At 40.4% G+C, this 14,646-nt stretch overlaps 2 protein-coding genes and 1 long non-coding RNA gene across 8 annotated transcripts; 2 read left to right on the top strand and 1 right to left on the bottom strand.

The window, feature by feature from the left end:
• Positions 1 to 355: 355 nt before the first annotated feature.
• Positions 356 to 5,489, top strand: LOC124053508 (mitogen-activated protein kinase 12-like). Its single transcript, XM_046378736.1, has 12 exons — positions 356 to 1,102; positions 1,880 to 2,009; positions 2,156 to 2,214; positions 2,309 to 2,420; positions 2,632 to 2,661; positions 3,332 to 3,379; positions 3,461 to 3,575; positions 3,688 to 3,759; positions 4,048 to 4,127; positions 4,446 to 4,524; positions 4,607 to 4,780; positions 5,232 to 5,489. The coding sequence occupies exons 1-12, from the start codon at positions 984 to 986 to the stop codon at positions 5,294 to 5,296; spliced, it is 1,083 nt and encodes a 360-aa protein (XP_046234692.1). The 5' UTR covers positions 356 to 983; the 3' UTR covers positions 5,297 to 5,489.
• Positions 2,027 to 4,718, bottom strand: LOC124053511. Its single transcript, XR_006842161.1, has 3 exons — positions 4,582 to 4,718; positions 4,266 to 4,344; positions 2,027 to 2,357 (listed from the first exon to the last, which is right to left on the bottom strand). It is a non-coding gene; the product is annotated as an uncharacterized LOC124053511 (long non-coding RNA).
• A 765-nt stretch (positions 5,490 to 6,254) lies between the features above and the next one.
• On the top strand, positions 6,255 to 9,770 carry LOC124053509. 6 transcript variants are annotated; one of them, XM_046378738.1, is made up of 8 exons: positions 6,255 to 6,473; positions 7,305 to 7,364; positions 7,487 to 7,738; positions 7,911 to 7,960; positions 8,078 to 8,168; positions 8,732 to 8,980; positions 9,082 to 9,177; positions 9,443 to 9,770. In XM_046378738.1, the coding sequence occupies exons 1-7, from the start codon at positions 6,395 to 6,397 to the stop codon at positions 9,162 to 9,164; spliced, it is 864 nt and encodes a 287-aa protein (XP_046234694.1). In that variant the 5' UTR covers positions 6,255 to 6,394; the 3' UTR covers positions 9,165 to 9,177; positions 9,443 to 9,770. The 6 variants fall into 6 exon arrangements, 5 of the variants coding, with proteins under 5 accessions (XP_046234694.1, XP_046234698.1, XP_046234693.1 ...); XM_046378742.1 differs by lacking the exon at positions 8,732 to 8,980; XM_046378737.1 differs by having other exon boundaries at positions 7,911 to 8,168.
• Positions 9,771 to 14,646: the final 4,876 nt, after the last annotated feature.

The raw sequence follows: 14,646 nt of genomic DNA, 5'->3' as shown, positions 1-14,646 counted from the left end.
ACAAGTACAGAATAGAATAGTATACTAATATGTAGTAGTATAGTATAAAGCATAGCACAAAACAGAATCGTATAGAATGGGAAAGTATAGTATAACATAAGATAATAATAGAATAGAACTGCACAATGCAAACTCCCATTGTTACTATGCATTCTAGTATTACAGTGTACTGCAGTTCTGCCTGTGGTTTGTCCAACTGGTGTTGCCATACCACAAGAGAAGCCTTGAACACTGCTGTTGGACAGGTCCTATCAATGTCAAACACTGAAGACCTTTGTCTCTCCCAACTTTCAAATATATGAAAAAGGTGTAATATGAAACTACCTTTTCTTATGTTGGGGGGGCAGGGGGGGCCTCCGGCAGATTTGGTCCCCCACAATGCTGACTTACTGCCTTGCACCAAGGTCATTTAAAATCTAACATGACCATAATTATTCAAATCAGTAGATCATTAAGCATCATCGATACTCTAGCAATACGCCCAACCAAACTAAGGCGGTTCCAATATGATCACTAAAAACTTACAGCGTTAAAAAGTTCTCAAGTAGATCAAAATTAAGCCTTCTATGAGCACAAAAAAGGGGAATATGACCTTCTATAATTACGATTAATTTAAAGTTACAGTCCAGATTGCCTACTAAGTATATAACGACGTTGTAGGAGTGGTGTCGGGGTAAAACTCATGGGCAGATGTTTTGTGGCTTTTTCCCCACATTGTAGACACACCCATAGACTGCCCCGGGCGACCAGAGCCGTGACTAACAATGTGTGCATGTGTGTGTGTGTGTGTTGGGGGTGCAACTGACGACCCTGCAAAGCTGCTCAAGTGGTCCGCTGGTTCGTCTAGAGGAATTTACGCCCTAACAAACTGCGCGTACTGGGCGCTTTGAAACTCCCTTGGTTTACATGAGAAGCAACGGACGGGAGCGGAGAGTCGAGGGGACCCACATATCCTGACCTCAGCCCAGGCTAGTCGAAAGGGTATGGCTGTGCGGTCCAGAACGGGATTCTACCGGCAGGAGGTAAACAGAACCGTGTGGGAGGTTCCGGAGAGGTATCGGGACCTCAAACAGGTCGGAACGGGAGCCTATGGGACCGTGTGGTAAGTTCGGGAGAAAAACATCAACTTTACGCCTCAGAGAAGTTGTTATCTTGTTATCAGCTGATTGAAAGTCAGAATTTATCCCACGTCCGACTCGATAATCACACAAACTGTCTCACTCAATCAAATGCATTCTCATCCAGTAACATGCAAGTTACAAATCAGATGTCCTCTGTTTGCTGGAATCGTACGTGGGAAACCAGCAAATATTCTGCTTGCATTGTTTTGTGCTTTTAATTTGCATTCAGTACACCTTTATTAAAAATCACCCTGTCTAGATAATTAATAATGATGAACGAGCCTTATTTTACTCCAGGAGACGTTTGCATAAGTAATTAATTTCTTCCACAGCAGTACAGCTGGTTTGGGGTATTTCTGTGAGCAGTATGTCCACAGCTGGCTCTGCAGGGCCTCTCATTGCATTGTGTTGTGTGGATAAGTGTCAACAAAGAACCACCCCCCCTCCAAGTCTTATTGTTAGAAGGAGTCACGACTTCTTTGTCTCCAATCAGAAATAGACCTCCTTTCACAGCACAGTGACTTCTCACAGCAAGACAGGCATAGGTGTAATTAATGTCATTAATGAGGCCCTGTTCCATTTAGATGTCCCACTTGGTATTAATTTAAACCTGTGGATTTTCTAATTGCGATTAAAGTTTTGCTCCAAAAAAAGAGGGTTTTCATTTCTGGATGCAACAATTGAGCTTTGTTCTTTGCTCTCTTTTGACTTACACTTTAACATCTTTTACAGTAAAGCTGTGTATATGTCTGTCTCAGTTCAGCATGGGACCGCCGCATGGGGACGCAAGTGGCCATCAAGAAACTTCATCGGCCCTTCCAGTCCAAACTTTTTGCCAAAAGGGCTTACAGAGAGCTGCGACTCCTCAAACACATGAAGCATGAGAATGTAAGATCGCTGCCCATAGGCAAATGAGAAAAGAGGGATTTTGAAGCTGTGCAACGCATCTTCAGGCTCCTAGTTTCTTACTGAAGTTGAACTTTTTAGGGGCACTCTCAATAATAGTTTTACTTTTACTTATTCCTCTCGATTAGGTAATCGGGCTCTTGGATGTTTTCACTGCTGAAATCTCACTGGACCGCTTACGGGATTTGTGAGTTCTCATCCATTCCTGGATGCTGACTGCAAAATCGTTTGTTGTTGTTCCAATGGAGCGGCTCGACTCTTCTTCTTCTTCTCGTCTGCAGTTACCTGGTGATGCCGTTCATGGGCACTGACCTCGGAAAGCTCATGAAGCTGGAGAGATTAACAGAAGACAGAGTGCAGTTCCTCGTTTATCAGATGCTGAAAGGACTCAAGGTAACACCAGCATCCATACAGGACCTGTTAGAGTGCTGTAAATGAGGCTAAATTATGTCTTAGCTCACTCAAAAAAGTGATGAGATCTGTAACATGTCCTCTATTCATTGTTAATAATTACAGGAAAATGTGAGGGTCTGGTCTTAATAGCTTGTGTCAGTGAGTTGAACTGAAGTCGCTGATGTTGTGTTTGTCTCTCTTCTCTCCTCAGTATATCCACTCAGCTGGGATCATCCACAGGGTGTGTGAGCTTTGACCTTTCAGACTAGAAGCTTTGGGGGTGGGGCTGTTGCTCTTTTTCAAATTCAGTCCCATTCATCCAGGATTCCCACACAGCTCTCTAAGCTCGAGACAGAAAGATACAGCTGTCTACTAAATTACGTTATTGAAATGTCCCACACGTCTGTACATCTTTTTCTGATTACCCACGCAACTAGCGATTTATTGCATCATAAGGGATAAGATTTTAGTACCAGTAGAACTTGTATATCTGCTGAATGGCTGGAAGTATCTCATTAATGCTGGCCGTGGGAGAGGCAACCGCCTTCCAGTCAGGGGAAAGTATCTCAGGAAGCAAAAGTCTCAATTAATATTATTGAAGCCGAAAGATTTCATCATAGAGCAGACCTGGGCACAAAGGGCCGGTGTGGCTGCGGGTTTTTGCTCCAACCAACCAAGAGCACACAGTTTGACCAATCAACTGTCTGAAGACTGAGATCAGTTGATTAAATGAGTCAAGTCTGGTGTGCTGCTGCTTGGTTGGAAAGAAAACCTGCAGCCACACCGGCCCTTTGTGGAACAGTTTGCCCAGTTATATTTTTACATTCTGTACATTTAGATACCAATAACAAATCAGTGTCTTCTGATTTCTAACTATTCTGTTCTTTGTATAACTTTTCTGTATCCCACAGGACCTGAAACCTGGAAACCTAGCCATTAATCCAGACTGTGAGCTGAAGGTACTCTAACTTTACATAAAGCCGCTTTAATGGGAACATCTCATACTTCTACACATTTTCATGTTACGTTTCTTGCTTCAGATACTCGATTTTGGCCTGGCGAGGCAGGCTGACGCAGAAATGACCGGTTATGTCGTTACACGCTGGTACCGAGCGCCTGAGGTTATCCTCAACTGGATGCACTACACACAAACCGGTAAACTCACTTTTTTCACAATTACTGTAAACGGAAGAGTGGAAGAAAGGCAAAGAGGCCTGTTCCATAACCCACACTCAACGAGAAAGCTGACATTTGCTCTCTGTTGCAGTGGATATCTGGTCCGCAGGTTGTATTATGGCAGAGATGCTTCTGGGAAAGCCACTGTTCAAAGGAAGTGATCGTATCCTTAACTGTCATCAGCTTGGTTTTGTCTTGCACAGACTGTGCATGGTGTGACTGTCTTATAATGTGTGAGAATCATGAAAAAAACAATCAACTTCTTTTTTAGACCTGCTATAAGTGTTTCAAATCAAAGTCTGTTCTTCTAACTAACCAATGAAATCCTAAAGATGCATTTTCTTGTTTCTACTATATGCACGTTGATCAAGATGGCATTATAAACCAGTAAAAAAAGCATATATTGAATAAAAATACATGCACAATGATATTTGACCATAACTGCTGCCAGACCTGGACCAGCTCAGAGAAATCATGAAGATTACAGGAACCCCGACTGCTGACTTTGTCGTGAAGCTACAGAGCCAAGATGTGAGTCATCCAGTTAGATGAGATAAAATTTGCAGTTCCCTTCATCAAATCGCATAAAGACAACACAGATGTAGTAGTCATATTTTGGTGAAATGTTATCTGACTATTAAGAGCATAGTGAAGTTGTTGTGTTTGTACCTTTTCCTGTGTTGTAATCACTGGAAACAAATCTGTGCTGAGCTCAGCTTCTGTTGCTCATCAGGAGTTTCAGTGTCTCCTGATGGTTTGAAATCAGAGAAGTATCAGAACAAAACATTGCCCATACATAACTTCTTTTTTCTTCTTTCTCTTCCTTCTTTGCACTCCCCCTCCAAACAGGCCAAAAACTACATCCGAAGTCTACCAAAAGTGCCAAAAAAAGATTTGCACTCTATTTTCTCCAAAGCTAGCTCAAATGGTAGGCAAAGATCTCTCTTCTCCAGCTAACTGCAGTGTTAGTGTCTGAAATGCTGACCTTGATGTGTTTATCTGCAACACAGCCGTGTGTGTCCTGGAAAAGATGCTGCTTCTGGACCCTGAGCAGAGGGTGAGCGCCTCCGAGGCACTCGACCTGCCCTTCTTCAGCGACTTCAGAGATGCTGAGGAGGAGACCGAAGCGCTGCCTTACGATCAGACCCTGGACAACACAGACCTGCCATTGGACCAGTGGAAACGTAAGAGAGGGGGGAGGTGCTGAGCTAGATTTTAAGTTGCAAACTTACTTGGTAGCTAGTGAACACAGTGGAGCATTTAATTGCTAAAGAGCCAAATATTTCCCTCAGAGGTGGTGGAGATGTATATTCAACAGTTGCGTTTGTAGTTTGTTGCATTGCCCACAAGCTGCCAAAAAAATCCACAAAATTTTTATTCTCCTTTATGGAACATTTAGTTTAGTTAATTTTCAGGTCAGTCAAATTTGGATGGATAGGAAGGGACAAAGTTACGTAGGCCCAGGAGGAAATGAATTTCTCAGTGTCATTACAGCACCTACTGTTAGCCAGAGGAGGTCACTAAAGACTTACTTGATGCTACTTTTATTTATTCACAGAAGGTGCAATTTTCTTTAGATGTAACAGGAGAAGTAACAGAAAAGTGAACTGGGGTGTCTTCTCTGTGTTTGTTTAGGTCACACTTTCACAGAAATACTGACCTTCAGGCCGCCCAGGGACTCCAGAGAGACGTCACTTTAAGAGTACCCTCATACACACATTGTGCCCACATAAATCTGTACATTGTCTTACACACAAAATTGCACACGGTCACACATATACGCCTGCAACCAAAAATATACTTTTCTTGTTGAATTTGCTGTGTGTGTGTAGAAGAAATTGACATTATTAAATTGTTAAAGTGTTTGCTGTTAATAAATGTGGTTTGCTTGAACTCAGTTGTCACTTTGTTTGTGTGCCAGATTATTTTGTCTTCATCCATAGACGAAATTCATATTGAAATTGATATTAACTGTTATTGTTCCCTTAAAGTCAGGATATTTATTGTGTAGCAGCTTTGTTTTGTCTGTTTACATTTTGATAATTTATTCTGATAATGGATGTATTTCTGGAACCAAGGGCGAGGTCACAGATTGTACTGTACAGTACCAAGATAAATACTGGGAATGCAGAAGTCAGTAATGCTGTCTCAAACTTATTAACCATTGCAGGTCTCTCAATCAATTTCCCTTCATTGTGAGGATGTTTTTTTTTTTTTTTTTAAATTGTGAATGACGCACTCAAACTGGCAACAAAAAAGACTACTTCTCACATTTTGTTTTTGTGTTTTACTTTGTAGCTGGATTATGCTGATACTCTTCTTCATTTAGTTGTTTTTGTAACTATTTGGGACATAATATTCACTTTTACAGTGACCAGATCTGTGACATTTCCCTGTTTGAGTCATTCTCCAATTGATAACACTGTTCTATAATATTCGAAACACTCTGTAAGACAGAAGCCCAAAAAAGGGAGCAGTGCTGTGCAACAGAGCGTTTCCATGTACTCCCCTCTTAAAAACTGACCCAAAACTCATGAGTAAATAGATCTGATTTGTTTATTTATTGCTTAAGACACAATCTGCAATAAATCAGTTATTGTGAAACCTTAACCATACCCAACGTGGGCCACATTCTGCCATTTGTTACAAGTAATGTATTTTCCACTAGTGTGACTAAGAAGGTAGAACTCTCTGATAGAACTCTCTGATAAGAGCTGTTTGCCTATTGATGTTGACTGACTACGCAGTGCCAGTTGTCTGTTTCCTGGTGGCTGTACACTTCAGACTTTTACAGGACAATGGATAATACCTACATACCTAAGCAGAATGGGAGGCACTCAAAAATCAGCAAAGTTTTGTTGCTGCTGTTTCTTGCAGGTAATACAAAGATTTCCCTTTTGATAGAAATGCCAGTCAGGTTTTAGTTGTGATAATATGGTCCTTTGTGTGTATGAGGGCTTCCACTCTGATTTTAATCTCTGTTGGAGCTTTATTTAAAATTTTTAAAGTGTTTGTGTTTATTCTGTATTAATATGATAGATAATCAACTACAGTACAATTTAACTGTACTTGAGTTTTTCTATTTCAAGTTACTCCACAGTTCAACATTTCAAAACTAAATATTGTACTTTTTACTACATAGCACCGCTTTGAAAACTATAATCAATTTGAAAACTATGACCAAAATATCAGCTTTTAAAATATGGCATTGTTCAAGATGAAACTACACAACACATTGTGAAGTAGCTAGAATTTGCTCCACCTCAACCAGATACAGTAAAATGTTACTTACACATCCAAACATTAGTAAAAATAAGACTATAACATGGCTAAACCACACACAGTGGATATTTTGCTATGATATGAGTGAAAGAAAAAATTGTTTAGAAGTAGTACAGTTAAAATTAGCAAACTGACTCATCAATGTCAGTTACACAGAATGTTTGCTAATGTTGGCTAACATGTGCTACTAGCCGTGCTAAGGGTGTACAGCGGCAAAATTAAATTGAGCATAAGTGTGTTTTATTATATGCATTTAACGTTTCATTTATAAAATACATTTTGTGTTATTTCTTTTTTGAAAACATAAATAGCCTCACTTACTCACTCTTTTAATGAAAACTGTATTTCTGAAGCAAATAATGAACTCTGATGCTTATCAGATATTGTTTGAAATAACAATGAAATAAACTTTCACTGACTGTATAGGCCTTCAGCCAGTACTGTCTGCAGATGAACTGACCCCGGAACTAGATAACACTGCCGAGGGTAAGTGCTTTTACATTCAAATAAGCAATAAAACCTATACTGAAGGTGCAATCTGTATAATATGCATAATCATAAACATCCAGATACATTACAGTGTTAATTGTCACCATTGAAATTTTCAGAAGAATGGACATTGAACAGTACAATTGTTGGTCCGGACTACGTGACTGTGGGAGTGCCAAGCAGTGTTGCGTGTTATGCCAGCTGCCTCGCATGTACCTATTCCATGTCTTTGGATAGACAGGTCGCCCAGGGTCAAGGCAACGTGCTGGCCTTCACTGTTAACAGCTGGGTGGACACCTTAACAGTGACATGTTCTGTCACAGATGACAATGCAAGGCTGAGCACCACTACAAAGAAAATACAAGTGTTAGGTAAGTGACAGCTTTTTTAAAAAATCAGGTATTGTTAGGATTTGGGCATGAAAACATTCTGCCCAATGCCTGGGAAATGCACATAGTTTTCAATAAAACTGGCCAATATTCACAATTTCTGTTCTTTGTGAATTTGCTCAAAAGGCTCATATTTCTCCACTCCTCACATTAGCTGGACCTGCCAACGTTTCCATCACAGGCCCTGATTTGATGAATCCAATGGTGAGCCACACTTACAGTTGCCACGCCCACTGTTGGCCATCGTGTACCTACGCCTGGAGGACAGATGAAGGCCCATGGATCAGTGGCCAAGGGAATGTTATTTCTATCACTCCTCAGGAGATGGACAACTTCAAAATTCTCATCTGCAAAGCCACCAATAGTGTGTCTGGGCTGTTTGTCACTGCTAATCGAAATATTGCTGTGACAAGTAAGTAAAGAGTTACATTGGATTTATGGGTTGAAAGGTCCTAAATAACAAGAGAAGTTTAACTTTTCCAGTAAAATTAATTTCATTAATACAAGAGGTGGCTCAGTTTCTGACTACGCCCCTGCGTGTTGATGCCTGGGAAATGCACTTCTTAATATGCCTGCATGATAAGTATGAAGCTACACCATAGACACAAGTTGCTTAGCTTAGAGATAGCTATCCTGTGCCTGTCCAAAAACAACAAAATTGACCAACAAGAACAAGAACAAAAAACCAAGGGCAAAAATGGAGGTTTACTTGTATGTTCCAGACTATTTCTTGGCTGTGAGCAGTGGCTTCCTTAAACGATGGCTTTCAGTCACCAAGTGATGGAAATAAACAATGTCTCAATGTCAAGACAATTTGTACACAACATAACCACCTGTTGTTCTATAACATCACTGGACCTCCAATATGGCTTCCTGAACAAGTATTAGATCATCTGAAAGCCTTCACACAAAACTGTCATTTACAAAGAGTAAATGAGTAACAAGTTATCAGAAATTTTTTCTTCTTTCTTTCAGTGGGTCCATCAGACATTCAGATCAAAGGCCCTGATGTACTAGATATTGCTGAAAAGTATAAGTTTGTGTGTACTTCTGAATGTCTACCTTCTTGTCGCTACGTGTCGTCTGTGGGCAGTCAGACTGTGAGGGGAAATGTGATTGAGGTGACAGTGGATCATCCGCTTAAATCTGTCACTCTCAAGTGTGAAGCACAAAACACTGCTTCAAGGAAGACAGCGACAGTCTTAAAAACCGTACAGATTAAAGGTAGATAAGTCATGAAATGGTTTAATGTGCATAATCCTACATAGTGTTAATGCTGGCTACTGTTATTTGATATGTTTCTTCTTTCATGTGTTTGTGTTCAGATCACAACTTATCCACTCGGCCTGAAGAGACTTCAGGTGTGCTGCTGCTGACCCTCATCATTTGTGCTGCCTTCACACTGTGATCACTGCACACAGGTAACACTGCTGCAAAGCTTACTTACTGTAACCTGGGACAATTATGACGCCACCAGCATGTTTCTTTTGGGTGCTTTTTAAAGTGTATGCTTAATTTGATGCTTAAAATTTTGCCTCACTGTTATTCAAACTGTTATTATTAATTGTAGTTGTTTTAATGAATCTCTTATCGTGATTGGTCCTATAATAGCAGGTATAGATTAGCTGTTCTTAACACCATGAAAATGTTTCCTTTTGTCTCCCTGTCTTTGTCTCTGTGTGTTAGGTTTTGCTACGTCCTTTGAAGGAATTTCTGATGAAGAAATGTACTGTGGAGAAGCAGTGAGTCATTTACCTGTGATCTCAGCCTGCACATTATTCTTTGCCATTTGTCTAACATGTTGACAGTGGGCCGAACCCTGTTTGCACTTTCTAGTAAGAGATGTGGAGAAGCAATTAAATACCAACGGGTGCAGGAGGGAGTGTGCACATGTAATGTCAGAATTAGTTAACTTGTGAAGATATTCTTAAGATTCTTGTACACTGATACATCTGAAATCTTGAAAATGTGCCCATACATAAATAAAATGCACTGATGGCTTTTTACCACAAGACTCAGACTGTTTTCCTTCAGTTACACACTTGGAATAAAATCTTAAGTAAATCCAACATGTCAGTGTAGCAGTTTCCTTTTCAGACAGACTTCTGCTCAGGTTGTTGGGTGTGGCTTCACGGGAAATGACCAAAGGTCACTAAACCTAATGAACTAACACAAACAACAAAGCTGTAGGTTTTATCCACTCTAACAAGAGTAATAAAATTAGTTCATGTAGGGACTTTAAACTACTCCAGAACTCTTCTGAGGATATCAGATTGACCTGACAACCCATTTTCTTTGTAGGAAAAGTATGGGGTATATAAAACAGATCAAATGAACCACATGTACACATTTCTGAAGTTGTTTTGGAATATAGTACCCCCTAGTGTCCAAGATGTGTAATGTTACATATATTGTATGTTACACTGGGCGTTCATAGTAAATTTATTACTCATTTAAAAGTTTGCGACACCTGTGTCACCCTGGGTGTTTATGGGTTAATTCAGCCTTGGCTCCACCTGCAGGTTGTATGGTGAAGGTACACCACTGAGATTCAACAAATGCCGGCCGATACTGGGCCAGATAGGCAAACATCATTGTATATTTTAATCACTAAAACATGAAAGTTTCAGCATATAATCTGCACAACCTAAGGTTTAATTTCAGACCCAGGGGCAATTTGTGTCTGACCTATGGTGACCTCAGTACTACATTCTTCCCCTTTGGGCCCCATCATCCATCCATCCATTATATCCTGCTTATCCAACAGGGTTGCGGGGGGGCTGGAACCTATCCCAGCAGACAACGGGCGAGAGGCGGGGTACACCCTGGACCAGTCACCAGTCAATCACAGGGCTAACACACAAAGACAGACAACCACACACAGATACACACAGACACACACCTAGGGGCAAAGTACAGAACCTGGACCTGAACCACTGTGCCACCCTTGGCCCCATCACTCTGCATATATATCAAGTACCCTACAAAGTATACAGTACTAGTCTATTTCCAGATATAAACTATAGCTTATTGACAACTTTGACAACTTCTGCTTGCTGTATGGAATTACATGGCTGTCATTCATTTGCCAGTGAAAACCCAGTCAAAGTAGAACATATAACGTCAAGCACAGAGGTGTGATTTCTGTGTCTTCTCACATCTGTTTGTCTTCCCAAATACTTGGTGGCATTCTGGATCAGTTCCTCACCCACAAAAATCGGGTGGCACCCCCATCTTTGTCTCAGGGGTCACAACATCGCTTAGTCAAATTTAATACTAAACTTACCAGTGTTCTGTACTTACTTAATGCCTACGAAACAGGGAATAAAATTAGCCACGCTCAATTTTTTTCACCTTGTCTAAGAATAAACTTCACGGTTTACAGGAACGTTGGAGAGCGTTTCATGTTTTAGTCATAAAATGCAAAAAAACCTTCTATGAATGAGCTTTTCTGCTCCACTATACAATTTAAATGAAAGGTCGGCTCTACAGCATCTACATAATGTAAATGCTTGTTGTAATATTGTATTAGCAAACAGCAGTTACAGAACACACCCAGGGTTCAACACTGACAAACACTTTGTGAGAAGTACTTCACTTTGGCTTGTATGTCTTTTTGCTCTAATTAAAAAAAAAAGTGATGTGGATTAAAATGTGGCTCAAAAAGTGAAGTGGCTTAAATGCAGAGAAGAATTTCGGAGATTCTGGAGCACAGTTTGGAAGTTAATAGTAAGTTTGGTCAGTTGTAGAAAATAAAATCATAGTTACATACAACTGTCATTATCAAGTGCACTTTACCGCACTACCTCACCTCAAGTACAATAGACCTTGCCTGTTAATTTTATATTTTATTTATCACTATCATCACTAGTGCCCTTGATTGTTTATTTTATGTGTGTTTTTATATTTTTTTACTACCTATTTATATTATTTCTGTCACCACCAGGTGAACATAATAACAGCCAAAGAGCCAGAATGAGCCAATCCCTAAACATGACTCCAAATGAATAATGTGGCGCCATATGTGTTAGACGTGTAAATAAGCAACTATGAAATTAGTCATAATATTTTAAAAGATGGTCATATGTATATGTTAAAGAAAACCTGTTATTGCAGGTTTTATTTTTTGGCATCATTTCTTCATATATGTGTACAGAAATGTATTCAAAATGTAGTTTCATGATTAATCAAAAAGCTCACATGGTGGCTCCAATTCGCAAACAGACGTGACTGTACACACTTTAATTCCCTTTTATATGGCTTCAGTAAACTAATCGTATTTCTTGCCTGTTGACGTTTTGATTCAAGCTGACAGCACATGACCTTCTTTCACAAGTACAGTAGCTTTGACTTTCCACAGAAAGTTAACACAAAAACATATTGGATTATGCAGACAGCTGGAGTTGTATTATATCAAGATGTTTTGATAAATGGGGTTTAAAATCTTTACATCTTTAACCACAAGCAGATATGAACAACAGAGAACATTATCTGACCTGGATTAACACTATAGGCACAAAAGGAACAACCCACAGCAGACAAAACCATGCAGCACCTCGGCTGCTTGTACGCACACCCTCAACAGAGAATAAACCCTGCTGATAACCAACATGTCGCACTCCTTTGCCAGTAAGATTGGGCCATTTATTGTCTGTGTTTTTCACAAGTGCATGATAAAACTGGGCAAGGCCCTTTTTTCCTTGTGCATTATAAGAGTGTGGATAGTTAAACGAGTGTGGAGAGCTGTTCACACTGTCTCCAGAACCATGGTTCATCACTCAGCCTGTCTGCTGCTGCTGCTCACCTGCCTGGCAGGTAAGGGGGCTGCCCTGCTGCTTAATCCATCTGCTTGCATCAGTCAGCTTTTTAGCAGAGCTGTCAGTTAAATGTTATGTTAAATTATTTTAGACATTACTGAAATTTAATGATGTAATTTCAAGCTAATTATTTGATTAGATTTGGTTTTGTTTGTAGAACTTAGTTACCAGAAAATTAAGGATGTATTAAGTAAGGATGCATTATCTTTTCTCATATGCAAGGTTTTTCTGCCAGTGAAACTGAGCAGAGTGGAGCCGTGGGGGAAACTTCATGTAAGACCCTTTAAATTCTGATTCCTACTACTATCTTAAAATGTTTAAAAACTACAGCAAAGCAAACTTTCTTTGCTTTTAACATTCTCACCTTGTACTGACTGTCATAGACCTCCTTCACAGACTTCAATTCCCTCAGGAGTTGAATATTTTCTAATCAGACCAAACATTTTTAGTCTTGTCTGTTCCCTTTTCCTGCAGATGGGCCATCCTCAGTGGTGATCATTGGTGTGGACGTAGTGACAGTGGGAATCCCGTATGGTTTTCAGTGCTTTGCCAACTGCTACCCGGCCTGCCAGTACAGCTGGACCAGGGGCAATGTGACCTCTCAGGGGCCGGAGCTGAGCCTGCAGCTCCTACACATAATGCCAACACAGATCCTGACCTGCACAGTGGTCAACCCCACGACAGGGAATTCAGTCTCTGTCCAAAAGACTCTTCAAGTGACGGGTATGAATGACTACACTGAATTCAAATTCATGAGCTCTCTCAGCAGCGAGTCCTTTCACCAAATCTATTTCTAAAACTTGTCAGCTGGGCCATCAAACATACGGATCAGCGGTCCATCCATGCTGACTTCTGGTGCTACATCTGTCTTCGCCTGCTCGGCTGACTGCTACCCCTCCTGCAGCTACTCTTGGTCTGTAGTCGTGGATGAGCAGGTGTACAGTACTGCACAAGGAAACACAATTTCTGTCACGCCACCTGAGAGTACCATCAACTCTGAAACTTTGATCTGTGAAGCTCAGGACACCGTCTCACATCTCTACATCTCTACGACGCTGTTCCTGTGGGTGGCAAGTATGTGAAAGAACTTACTCTGCAATGAGAATTAACAATCGATGACTTTAAAAAAAAAAGCAACTAACATTGGGTGTATTGCATGAGAGAAATGTGTCATATAAGATGGAAGGCTGTCAGAAGTACACTGTTAGATTCAAATTCAAATTGTTTACTTGCATATTAAACTGTGATTTAGATTCATGATTAGATTCTTTGGAAACTCAACTCTAATTGCATTTGGATTGAATTTGCATGTTTTAATTACCATTATCTTATATTTTATAATACTTAACAATTTCATTTGGATCATATGTCTGAGATTAAAGCTGTACTCATAAAAAGTTTGAAAGAAGAACTACCACAGTTTTAATCTTATAAGTGAAAAGTTTCATTTATTGGCAACAGAATGCAGTCTTTCTCAGTTTAAAGGTCCAGTGTTTAGGACCGGCCAGTCCAACTGATCGTGCAGGACACAGCCCTGGAGTAAAATTCAATGGCTTGTAGCACTGAGAGTGCAGATTGTAAACACCGTAATACATCTCCCCTCTGCCTTCCCCTTCCAAACATGCATTAGAATCTACAATAACTGTTTAAACACCAGAGGCCCTCTCTAGAGCCAGCGTTTGGTGTGTCTGTTCTGTCCTGCTGTAGAAACATGGTGGATTCAGTGGAAGAGGACCCAGTCCCTTTTTAGATTTAAAGGTATACAGCGTGACGACTGCATTGCTGAAGTGCTGCGGCTTGAGTGTGTGTGTGTGGACACGGGTAGTGTTACTGCTGCAGTGCTGCTTCAATCAGCTCTATCTTTGCACAAAGAGTTTGCCTTTGATATCATTAATAATGATGATGTGATTTTTGTTTACCCTTATTCAGTGTGTGTGTGAGAGAGAGAGAGAGAGAGAGAGAGAGAGAGAGAGAGAGAGAGAGAGAGAGAGAGAGAAGCACGCCAGAAAAATGCTACCCTTCATCTAGTAAATTTTTCATGACCGTAGTGAACTCTGTGGGTATGTGTTCTGT

This window comes from Scatophagus argus, chromosome 22, assembly GCF_020382885.2.
Source record: "Scatophagus argus isolate fScaArg1 chromosome 22, fScaArg1.pri, whole genome shotgun sequence".
Taxonomy (NCBI): Eukaryota; Metazoa; Chordata; class Actinopteri; family Scatophagidae; genus Scatophagus; species Scatophagus argus.
This window is presented reverse-complemented; position numbering and strand designations above follow the sequence as displayed.